This window comes from Arachis ipaensis, chromosome B7, assembly GCF_059453495.1.
Source record: "Arachis ipaensis isolate K30076 ecotype BB chromosome B7, ASM5945349v1, whole genome shotgun sequence".
Lineage (NCBI taxonomy): Eukaryota > Viridiplantae > Streptophyta > Magnoliopsida > Fabales > Fabaceae > Arachis > Arachis ipaensis.
Window position 1 is genome coordinate 12,924,104 of NC_142442.1, and position 12,519 is coordinate 12,936,622.

The 12,519-nt window shown below is 35.2% G+C and overlaps 1 protein-coding gene and 1 pseudogene across 1 annotated transcript; one reads left to right on the forward strand and one right to left on the reverse strand.

The window, feature by feature from the left end:
• Window positions 1-1,840: 1,840 nt before the first annotated feature.
• On the reverse strand, window positions 1,841-3,649 carry LOC148550364 (uncharacterized). The gene has a single exon (XM_088494461.1). The coding sequence runs from the start codon at window positions 3,647-3,649 to the stop codon at window positions 1,841-1,843; it is 1,809 nt and encodes a 602-aa protein (XP_088350587.1).
• A 6,395-nt stretch (window positions 3,650-10,044) lies between these two features.
• LOC148550365 (uncharacterized) lies at window positions 10,045-11,405 on the forward strand (annotated as a pseudogene).
• Window positions 11,406-12,519: the final 1,114 nt, after the last annotated feature.

Below are 12,519 nucleotides of genomic sequence, written 5' to 3' on the forward strand. Positions count from 1 at the left end.
GTCAATCCCTTTATCTTGATCATATCCTTGAGCAACCAATCTGGCTTTTTTTCGGATTATGGTTCCATCTTCACCCACCTTGTTTCTAAAAATCCATTTAGTGCCAGTGACTTTCTTCCCATTTGAGTGAGGCACTAATGTCCAGACCTGATTTTTCTCAAACTGCTGCAACTCTTCCTCCATAGCTAACACCCAAGATGGATCAGCAAGTGCTTCATGGATGTTTTGAGGTTCAATCTTTGATATAAGAGCTAAGTTGTTGGATTCAGCTCTTCTCAAAGATGATCTTGTTGATATTCCTTTGGAGGGATCACCAATTATGAACTTCTCAGGATAGTTTTTCAGAAACTTCCATTCCCTGGGCCTTCTTGGTTGAGTTGAGGATTCAGGTTCCTCTTGATCAACAATGGCCTCTGCATCAGTGTTTTTTGCAGCGACAGGAGATAATTTCAAATTGTCTCCTGCAGAATTTGAGTTTTCATTGCTAACAGGTGCAACTTCATGAGAACTTGAATTTTGAGGAACTGGCTCAGTATTCTTGGACAAATCAGCTTCAAAACCTGGACTTTCATCAATGCAAACACTGGGAACATTGTTAGACTCACAGAAAGTGACATGCATGGTTTCCTCAACAGTTTTGGAGTTTTTGTTATAGACTATATAGGCCTTGCTATTTGTGGAATAACCTAGAAAAATGCCTTCATGTGTTTTAGGATCAAATTTTTCTAAGTTTTCTTTGATATTCAAAATGAAACACTTGCAGCCAAACACATGAAAATAACTAAGATTGGGAGGATGCCCTTTCCAAAGTTCATATGGGGTTTTCTTCAAAAACTTCCTAATGATGGTTCTATTTAAAACATAGTAAGCTGTATTCACAGCTTCAGCCCATAAGAACTTGGGGATTTCATATTCACATAACATAGCTTTAGCCATTTTTTGTAAACTTCTATTTCTTCTCTCAACTACACCATTTTGTTGAGGTGTTCTTGGACAAGAGAAGTTATGTGATATGCCTTGTTCATCACAAAAAGATTCAAAGTATTGATTTTCAAATTATTTACCATGATCACTTCTAATTGAAACAATTTTTAAACTTTTTTCATTTTGAATCATTTTGCTGAATTTCTCAAAAACAAAAAAAGCCTCATGTTTATGAGCAAGAAAGAACACCCAGCCAAATCTAGTATAGTCATCCACAATTACCATACCATAACTCTTTCCTCCAAGACTTTGAGTCCTAGTTGGTCCAAACAGGTCAGGATGCAACAACTCCAATGGTTTCTTAGTAGAGACATCTTCCTTGGGTTTGAAAGAGATTTTAATTTGTTTACCCATTTGACAAGCATCACAAATGATGTCCTTATCAAATTTTATATTAGGAAGACCTCTAACTAAGCCTCTCTTTACAAGCTTAGATATTTGGAACATGCTAGCATGTCCTAACCTCTTATGCCACATCCATTTTTCAGATTCCATTGAAGAGAAACAAGTTACATTTTGAACTTTTAGATCATCTAGAGTGATACCATAAACATTGTCACTTCTTTTGGCAACAAATAAAACAGCCCATGTTTTCTCATTTATGACTCTACAATCAGATTTTCTAAAGGTTACAGCATATCCAAGATCACACAATTGACTTATGTTCAATAGATTATGCTTTAACCCATCAACTAAAAAGATACTATCAATGCAAGTTGAAAAATCTTTGCCAACCTTACCAATGACAATTATTTTACCTTTACCATTATCTCCAAAAGTGACAAATCCGCCATTATACTTGTTGAGTTTAATGAAGAAAGTATCCCTTCTGGTCATATGCCTTGAACATCCACTATCAAGATACCACATGTCCATTTTCTTCTTGGATGCAAGGCAAACCTGCATGTTCTTCAACTAACCTTAGGTATCCAAATCCATTGGATCCTTTGATGTGAAATCTTCTTGGTTGCTCAAGAGCATTATAATCATGAACAACTTTATATAATTTACTATCATTACCATAAGACTTAAGAAAGATGAAACATTGAGGAGGATCATGACCATTTCTATTGCACTTGTAGCACTGATTCTTGCTTACTAATTTTTGAGGTTTGCTGAAACCTTTTGGTTTGAGAAGCTTGGAAGAGGAGGCTTTAGATTTTTTAAAGTTTTGTTTAAAAACAGCCTTATTTTTCTCTATGAATCCAAGTCCAGATTTTTCAGACCCAAACCTTTGACTAGCAAGTAGTTTGTTCAGATTTTGAAAACCTTGAACAAACTTTGTTAAGTCTTCATTCAAATTTTTTATTTGTTCATTCAGCTTTTTGTTTTCAGAAATCAAATCAGTAGAAGCAGTAACTTCATGCTTGAGTTTGAATTTTTCTAATTCAGCTCGCAAGGCAATGTTCTCTTCTTTTAAAAACTTTTCATTATCAGTTTCATTTGCCTTAACCTTTTTCAAAAGAAGATCATTTTCGGTCCTCAAAGCCTCATTTTCTTTTTTACATTTTGCATATTTATCCAAGAGTTTTTTAGAGTTTACTGAAATGTCTTTGATAATGTAGTGCAGTTCATCAATAGATAAGTCAGAAAGATCTACCTCATCTTCATCATTATGATCTACCACCAGACATAATTGAGCTTCTTGATCTGAGTTCTCTGAGCTGGTGTCATTTTCCAAATCCTCCCATGTTGCCATCATCACCTTCTTTTTGTCTTTCTTGGATTTTTCGCCTTTCTTAAGTTGAGGGCAATCTGACTTGAAGTGACCAGGTTCCTTGCAGTGATGGCATGTGAACTTGACTTGATCTTTCTTGATCTCTTTGAATGAAGAGCTTCCCTTGCCTTTGTTTTTGTATCTCAGTAGTCTTCTCATTTTTCTTGCAAAGAGCACCATTTCTTCATCTGAGAAGCTGTCATCAGATTCTTCTCCTTGGGCTGTCATTCTTGATTTTAGTGCTATACTTTTCTTTTTGTCATCTTTATCTTGAGACATGTGAGTAGTTTCATAGGCCAGCAGCTTTCCTCTTAGCTCATCATAGGTGACTTTGATCAAATAATTCCTTTCATAGATGGCTGTACTTTTCACTTCCCACTTCTTAGTGAGACTTCTCAGGATCTTTCTTACTAGAGTTTCTTTAGAGTAGTTCCTTCCCATGGAGTCCAGATTGTTGATGATTATTGAGAACCTTTCGAATATTTGATCGATGCTCTCATCCTCCTTCATACTGAACATTTCATACTCCTTCATCAGCATGTCAATTCTGGTTTCCTTCACTTGCTTAGTGCCTTCATGAGTGAGTCTGAGCTTGTCCCATATTTTTTTAGCCGTTTTGTACCTTGATACTTTTCTGAACTCTTCAAAACTGATTGCGCAGTGCATCAGGTTGATTGCCTTGGCATTGAGTTCAACCTTCTTCTTTTCTTCATCTGTCCATTCACTGTCTTCCTTTGCCACTACTTCTCCATCAGAATTCTTTTTTATGGGAACGTCTGGTCCATTGAGAATGATCTTCCAGATGTTGTAGTCGATTGCCTGCACGAAGATTCTCATTCTTTCTTTCCAGTAAGAGTAATTGCTGCCATTGAAGTAGGGAGGTCTATTATTGGACTGCCCTTCCGTGAGAGTAAAAGCCACGATGTTGGGATTCATGTTGTTGGCCATGGATCTTTGCTCCAAGCTGTGAAGCTTGACTCCTTGAGACCTTGCTCCTGATACCAATTGATGGTTCTAGATGAACTTGAGAAGAGGGGGGTTGAATCAAGTTAGCTTAAAATTTAGAGTTTCAAACTCTGTTGCAGTGGAAGCTTAAGTTGCAGGAGATTATTTGAAATTATCTCATACGCAGAACATTAAAAGAGCAGAGAAGAAGAAAAAGGGGCCAGCATGTATCCTGGTTCGGATTCTCAGTACCATGAATCCTACTTCCAGTTTCCACCACAAACCATGGTAAAATTTTCACTATAATCCTCAGATTACATACACCAATACTATTGAATTACTCCCTAATTCAACTAGTATCTACCCCAAGCTTTCTTCACCAAAGTTTAGCAACCCCAAAGTGCTAACCCAACTTGGAAGGGGAATCTACACAGATTCAATTCTCACCAAGTGCTAACCCAACTTGGCAAGGGGAACTAATCCTAGTTCATACACCCAAATTACATCAGAAAAATAGTGGCTATTTTGCATCACTACTACCTTTTCTCTCTTGGCTTTTGAACCTCACATAATTGCCTTTTATCAAAACAGAAAATATCACAAGACAGCCATAACACAAAGATCAGAATTAAGCTTGAGTAGAAGAAAAAGATTCCAGGTCAATGTATGAGATGGTGCTCTGTATGTGTGTTCTCTTTTTCTTAATTTGAAATGGTGGAGTGAAGCTTGTTATATATCTTTAACTTGGCTTCATTGTAGCTTCATTCTTTTTGCTTGTCCTTGCTGCCCGTTGAAGCTGGCACAGCTAGCAAGCTGTCCTTTTTCATTATGCTCCACTACCTCTGCTACTGGAGTAGCTCGTCCACCACCTATGTAGTCCTTTTCCTTACTTTCTTCCTTGGCATGTTCTTCTTTTTCATTCTGCTCCATTTCCTTGCTACTGCTGCTCTATGCAAGTTTGTGTTTTGCATAACCACGATCCTAGTATTGCTCAACTGATGTCCTTGGGTTAGTGGTTGTGCCCTTGTGTCCTTTCTTGCTTTTGCAGAGCCACACCTGTCCTTGCTGTATTGTTGCTTCCTTTGTTTTTCAGCTGTCCTGTTTTGCTCATGATGTAGACAACTGCCCTTTTTCTTTTGCCAAATGCATAGCCTTTCATTCTTGCTGAATGGTGCAATAATGATGAGGTATTGGGCTTGTGCATTTACTTGGAGCATTTAAGGAATAAACAAGTAGCATTGTTTGGCTATGAGATAATTAATGGGCATGCCACAATAAAACACACATTAAACAATATTGGGCTTTCAACCCAATTGAATGTTTGTCATTATTAATTAACCCAAAATCAAACTAGGCTCAACACTGTTCGTCTTATTTCTGGTAAAGAAGACAAAGCTCTATGTTTATCTAGTCTCTCCTCTACTCTTATTTGTCTCTAGCAAAGAAGATGAAGAACCCTGTTCTTCCATGACCTCCCTGCCAATTTTCTGAATTGATATAGAATAAGAGGTAATCGCAGGCGTACCGTGTACGCGCTCAGCAACCTATCGGAAGAGTTCTTGCTAGTTGTCGGAGCCTCCACCGGCAAGAACCCTCAGCCCCTTTTGTTTTTAATTTATTAACCTTTCTGCATATGTTGACTCTGAATAAGAATGTACTAAGATTTATGTCTCTGTTGCTAATTTTGATGAAAAAGAATGTTATTGTTTGATTTAAAATTTTATCTATGAAATCTTATTGAAATTGACAGGAATGAATTTTGTTATAAAATAAGACAACATTAATAAAATATAATACAAGGTCAAAGTACCAAACGTAGAATGCTTTTAGTTCAAAGATTAAACTAAGCTGCTGCACAATTAGTTTTGCTTTTAAACAAATGCATGCACATTTATCAAACAAGCAGCGTAAATTTAAAAGTTAAATGGTTTAATTTCTTTTAGTTTGATGACTGAATGTTGCTGTATCTATATTCGGATACTATGATTTAGATTTTGTAGTACTCTTTAATTCATAGTATTCGAATATATATGCAACAACATTCAGTCATCAAACTAAAAGAAATTAATCCATTCAACCTTTAGATTTGTATTATTTGTTTGATAAATGTGTATACATTTATTTAAAAGTAAAACTAATTGTGCAGCAACTTAATTTAATCTTTGAACTAAAAGCTTTCTAAATTTAGTACTTTAACCTTACATTATATTTTATTAATGTTGTTTTACTTCGTAACCAAATTCATTTCTATCAATTTTGATAAGATTTTATAGATAAAATTTCATATCAAACCAAATTAAACAATATATATCCTACTCATTACCACCTCTATATGTTATTATCTTTTGAAAGTAAATTAAAGTAGCAAATGATGATATCATTATTTGTTGAACAATGTTATTCATGCGGACAATTAATAGAATTGCACTCTGATTTTAATCATGTTATTACAACGACGGCATAACACTACAAGATATGTACTATACATTCTTGATACATACATATATATATATGTACACACACGTTAATCTTACTATTGGAAAGGAAACAAAAAAAGATAAGTATGTCATTAATAATAATAGTCTACTGTAATTGATTTGGCTCAATAAAGACTGTAGCATGTCTTCTTCGGCATCTTTTTTATAAGACTTAAAATTATTGAGAAGGAAACGAGTTTACATATACCGCTCGACCATTATTTTTAGGGAAGTTCTATGGTATGGATAAAGTTAGATATCTAGAGGTATGGATCTGACGTGGACGGGACGCAGTTACGACGCGTGCACGGGAGCCCTATGTTGTTAAAGCAGGTGAGTTGATAGAAAGGCTGACAGCAGCAAGTGGGGAGCAGGTCTCGTATTTCGTTCCATAGAATGTTAACAATTTAACAAAATTGATTAAATATGTGGTGTGATTAAGCTTTATTTGATGATGGGCTGAATAAAATATTAAAAAGTTTTTTGATCCGTTGGTTGAATTTTGGAAGCCCATGACAATTAATTGCTGACGAAAAATGTTACAATATGAATAAAACAATCAATCACCGGTCCACTTTTAAGAATTTTTAATGTTAGGAGTCTCTTTTTGACACTTCAAGTAGGAGTCTCTCTTGATAGTTGGAGAAATTTAAAATGATCTTTAGATGAAATCGTAAATATATGTTTTTTACAAATAATACTTATAATTTGTGACGTCTTTTTTTATATTTTCCATTTCTATTAGATTGGAAATGTTTCTATTTTTAGACATTTTTTAAGTATATTAATATATTTTTTAAAAAATATGAATATTTTTTATTATTCATATCATTTTCACTGCTAATGAGTTAAGTAATAAATAATGAAAAATATTAATTTAAAAAATTATTTTTTAATTAAATTTAATTAAATATTTATTTTTTCTTCTTCTTATGTGCGTTTTTATTAGACTAAGTTAATTATTAAAATAATTTGGTCATGCAATAGCATTGCCGTAAAAAATTCTTTATTAATGTTGTTTGCAAAGAAAAAATATTTAATAACGACCTTCAACGTATGTTGTTGTTAGTAATAATGAGATATAACTATATTTGCAGTATGATTTAAATAGATTTACAAAATAAAATTTATTTAATTTGTTATAATTTGGATAATATCCGTTTGATTTTTATTGTTTACAAATAATAGAATTTATATCAAATGAATTTAAAAGTTATTTTGCAATGTACTCTAATTTAAATTATTGTAATAAATATAAATAAATGATTTATTGGTATATATTATTTTTAAAAGGATTTTAAATTTTATAAAAATATGTGTATTAATAAAAAAATATAAATGTTTTAAAAAATATGAATACATAACTTAGGTTATTTATTTCAAAAATTATTTTATTTAATTAACAGAAATTTGTTGACCTATATTAAAAAAGTGCAATTTCATTTTTTTTTTGTCAACGTTCACACTAATTACGTTTGGTCTTAGAAATAACTTTGGGCCATATTTTGAAAAAACAAATATCATTTGAAATCTTAAACCCTAAATAAAACACAGTTTGTCGTATCTTTTGTGTTGCTTACATTATGTAATTTTTTACGTGAATAAAAAAGATAAAATTATATAAATTTTATCTGAAAAATATAGAACTTTTAGTTACATATAAAAATTGTTATCCTACTCCTCTTTATTTGTTTTTTAGATTCTGCAGATTTTTTTAGTTGAAAGCAATGAACAAAAATATAAATTATACTTGAAAAACCTAAAAATTTTAGCTGGATGAACAAAATTTGATTTGAACTGTGCTAATCTTTGGAAGAGATTAACAAAGAAGATCCACTAAACTTTTACAAAATTAAACAAAAATTTTTGCTATACAAATACTAAAGCTGTCTCCGATTTTGAGAATGAAAAAAAATAAGACACTAGAGAATAAGATACAAAAAACTAATACGAAAAATAATTAGTGTTCTTTTATTTTATTTGGTAATAAAATAGAACAAATTCTAAAAATTTAATTTATTCAAATTTTTTTATATAATAAAATTGCATAAGATTTTTTTTATAATTATTTTCACTTATATTAAAATTAATTATATTTGTTATTATTCATAATTATTTATATAAATATTATTAAATATATATAAATAACAAATATAAAACATTTTTATTAATTACAATATTATTATTTTTTTATAATTATATGATATTTATTAATATTAATTTTTAATAAATACATATAAGTATATACGGGAGTAATCATCATGTTTTTGCTCATCCAATATCATGATCTGATTTTTTATCCCTTTATTACTATCATCATCATTTTTTGGACACTCCTCAAAAACATATTTCTACGGTTTATGTCATCACTCTTCAAAAATTTTCAAAATTTTCATCAGTAATTAATTGTCATGGGCTTCCAAAATCCAACCAACGGATCAAAAGAACTTTCCAACGTTTTATTCAGCCCATCATCCAATAAAACTTAATCACACCACACATTTAATCAATTTTGTTAAATTGTTAACACTCCATAGAACGAAATACGAGACCTGCTCCCCACCTGTTGCTGTCAGCCTTTCTATCAGCTCCCCTGCTTCAATGACACAGGGATCTCATGCACGCGTCGAAACTGTATCCCGTCCACGTCAGATCCATACCTCTGGATGTCTAACTCTATCCATATCATAGAACTTCCCTTATTTTTAATCTTACCTCTAAATTATGACAACTGGCACAAAATATATACAGACAATAAGCTCCAGCATTATTCACGACAAATATACACCGCTTTTGATGTTCTCTTTGTTGCCAATTCTCTTTTTGTGATTGGCATTTGTTAAATGAGATTGGCTGCTATGCAAAGAATGAGCTGACATGTTTAAAATAGTAATAAAATATAAAAATTAGTGACAGCTGATGATGAGACTCCTTTTTTTTTTTTTTAATTGTTTGTGTTAAAATGTCATTGTACAAAGAAAAAAAGAAAAAGAGAAAAGGAGGTAGGGGAGAGAGACAGGGATAGGGAGGGAAGAGAAGGAGTATTCACTGATTGAATTGATTTGAATTTAGAAAAGATTAAAAACTAAATTGATTAAATTTTAATTTATCTGGATTGGTTCGGATATAAGATTTTTATAAATAGATCCGAGTCAATCTGAACGGATTAAATTCAAATTGAATCTGTTCAAATAATCGGTATTTAATTGAATTTTAAAATAAAAAATTAAAAATTATAGAAAATTTTATATAAATAATATGTAATAAAAAAATACATCATGAAAATTATATTTAAATAAATATCTTAATTTTTGCCTAAAAAAATAAAATTATATATGATCCGGCTGTTACAAATCCAACATCATAAATCGGCTTACTCATTCATAACTCGGCGTTATTCACGTTATTATTCAGAAAGCTGGCGTTATAGTTCAGCACTACAGTTATTAATCGGCAATTAACGTCATTAAATCGGCCACTTACGTTACAACTCATCTTAACGGACTGTTTTCCAATTGTGAAACGTCCAACCTGACATCTCACCCTTATTATTGCTCTTTAATACAAGCAATAAAGCGAAAGCGTAACCGACTTGCACATAGCCACCCATAAAATGTATGATCTTCCATCCTAAAAAGATACATTGAATCCTCAATACTGACTTAAGTTTCGGAGTGCCTTTGCAGGTACACTCCCCCCCTGTTTCTTGCTCAAAGCTCTACGCGATTGGACATCCTCTTGGAGTAAAGCTCGGATTACCACAAAGCTCAAAGGTCGGCACCGAAGATAACAACTCGACGTCGATTCCCAGAGACCGAGCTCCCCCTCCAAGTATCCATACAAGAACAATTGGCGCCCACCGTGGGACCGAGAATATAATCCCTTCCATATATCATCGGCCTCGAGATTCTCGCCTGAGTCATGGCTGAACGACTTCCACCCACACCATGCGAACTCCTTCAGATTGTGACCGAGTTACAGCAAGCCAACCAGCGCATGACCGAGGAGAACCAAAGAATGGCACAGCAAATTGCCAACTTGAATAACACCCGAATCGAAAACAACAATGATCGGCAAGAACGAACAGAAGAAGCCGAGCAGCAGTCAGGGCCAACACATGTCTCAGACACTGCTCGGCATGAAGAGGAGCAACCCGAGCATAATGAGAAAGCTCGGCAAGACAACGAGAATGACGATCAGGAAAGCTCCCCTGGACCATTCACGGCCGAGATGATGAACTTCGTGCTACCCCGGAGGTTTACTCTGCCGACCACCCTAACTCCCTATGATGGGTTAGGTGACCCGAAGAAATACATCAAGAAGTTCACCTCTATAATGATAGTAAATGGTGCATCTGATAAAGTTTTATATCGTTGCTTTCCATCTTACTTGGACGGTCCTGCACTTGATTGGTTTTGTTTTTTGCCTGCAGGTTCTATTTCTCGATTTCGAGACATATCAAAGCCCTTTGAGGAGCACTTTGCTGGATCGGCCATCTACCTACATGACTCCGATTACATGAACACAATCAAGCAAGGCCAGCAAGAAAGCCTCAAGGACTACATGACGCGCTTCACAAAGATAGCCATAAGTATACCCGACCTCCACCCCGAGGTGGAACTACACGCCATAAAAAGCGGATTGCGACCAGGAAAATTCCAGGAAACTATTGCTGTGGCCAAACCTAAGACTATGGCCGAGTTCCGCGAAAAGGCAAAAGGACAGATCGACATCGAGGAACTCCGGCAAGCTCGGAAAACAGAAAAGCCTCATTACAGAGATGACGATAGACCTCGAGACAAAAAGAAGAACTTTAAACCGACTTCACGATATGAGTCCTACACTCAATTCAACACTAAGCGCGACGATATCATCAAGGAAATCTTGAATTCAAAATTAATCAAGCCACTAAGAAGAGCCGGCAGTTACCCAGATTCAAAAGGCGCGGACTGATCAAAATACTGCTCTTTCCACCAGAAGCACGGACACACTACTGACGACTTGTTATCGCCAAAGACCTACTGGAGCGACTAGCTCGGCAAGGTCACCTGGACAAATACATCGGCGGCCACATACAGCGGCGAGCACCCCCCTCTGGAGACCAAAACTCGGCCGCACAACATGGCCGAGATAAAGACCGACCAAACAACAACCATCCCGAACAACCAACACATATAATTAACTATATTTCCGGAGGTTTTGCAGGTGGAGGAGCCACAAGCTCGGCGAGAAAGAGATCTTACCGAGCTATGCTTTCCATCAATGCCGATCAAATTCAGTAGACACTACCACACTACCCGCAGATAACATTTCAGACAGCCGATCATAACAATAGTACAGCAAATCTCGATGACCCGGTCGTAATCTCCCTGCAACTCAGAGATCTCCTAGTAAAAAAGGTGTTGCTGGACCCTGGGAGCAGCGCTGACGTCCTATTTTACTCCACATTCCAAAAGATGAAATTGAGTAGCAACATCCTCCAACCTTCTACTGGAGACCTGGTAGGTTTCTCAGGTGAGCGAGTCCCGGTTATGGGCTCTGTGTGGTTACAAACCACACTTGGTGAGTTTTCCTCGTCAAAAACTTCAGACATTCAATACTTAGTTGTTGATTGCTTCAGTCCCTACAATTTAATACTTGGCCGGCCTTTCTTAAATAGGTTCGGCGCTATAGTATCAACAATTCATCTTTGTGTTAAGTTCCCTTTGTAGGATAACACAATTGCAACCATTCACAGTGACGCCCGAGAAGCCAGGAAGTGCTACAACAATAGTCTCAAAAGACCTAACTGACACACAAAAGCCCATGTTCACAACATCGGCAACATGAACGACCAACACATGCTGGCCGACCTTGATCCCAGAGCTGGAACACTGGAAAGGCCAACCCTAACAGAAGACCTGCATAAAATTTATTTCACAGAAAACACAGACAAATTCACATACGTTGGCTCAACATTGTCCTCAGAGGAAAAATCATCATTCCGAGCATTCTTACAGGAAAATGCCGACCTGTTTGCTTGGACCTCAGCTGATATGCTAGGCATCGATCCATCCATCATATCGCACAAGTTGGCGTTAGACCCATATGTCCGACCAGTTACATAGAAAAAGAGAAATCTCGGCCATGACAAAAAACAAGCCTCCCTGGAGGAAACCAAGAAACTCATCAACGCGGGCTTCATCCGAGAAATCAGATTCACAACATGGCTGGCGAATGTCATCATGGTTAAAAAACATAACGGTAAATGGCGCATGTGTGTTGATTTCACCGATCTCAACAAAGCATGCCCCAAAGATTCCTACCTTTTTCCCTCTATTGATTGCTTAGTTGATAATGCATCTGGTTTTGAAAAACTTAGCTTTATGGATGCATACTCTGGGTATAATCAGATCC

Coding starts and splice junctions, on each gene's coding strand:
- LOC148550364 (XM_088494461.1), bottom strand. CDS start 3,649: ATGGCCAACAACATGAATCCCAACATCGTGGCTTTTACTCTCACGGAA.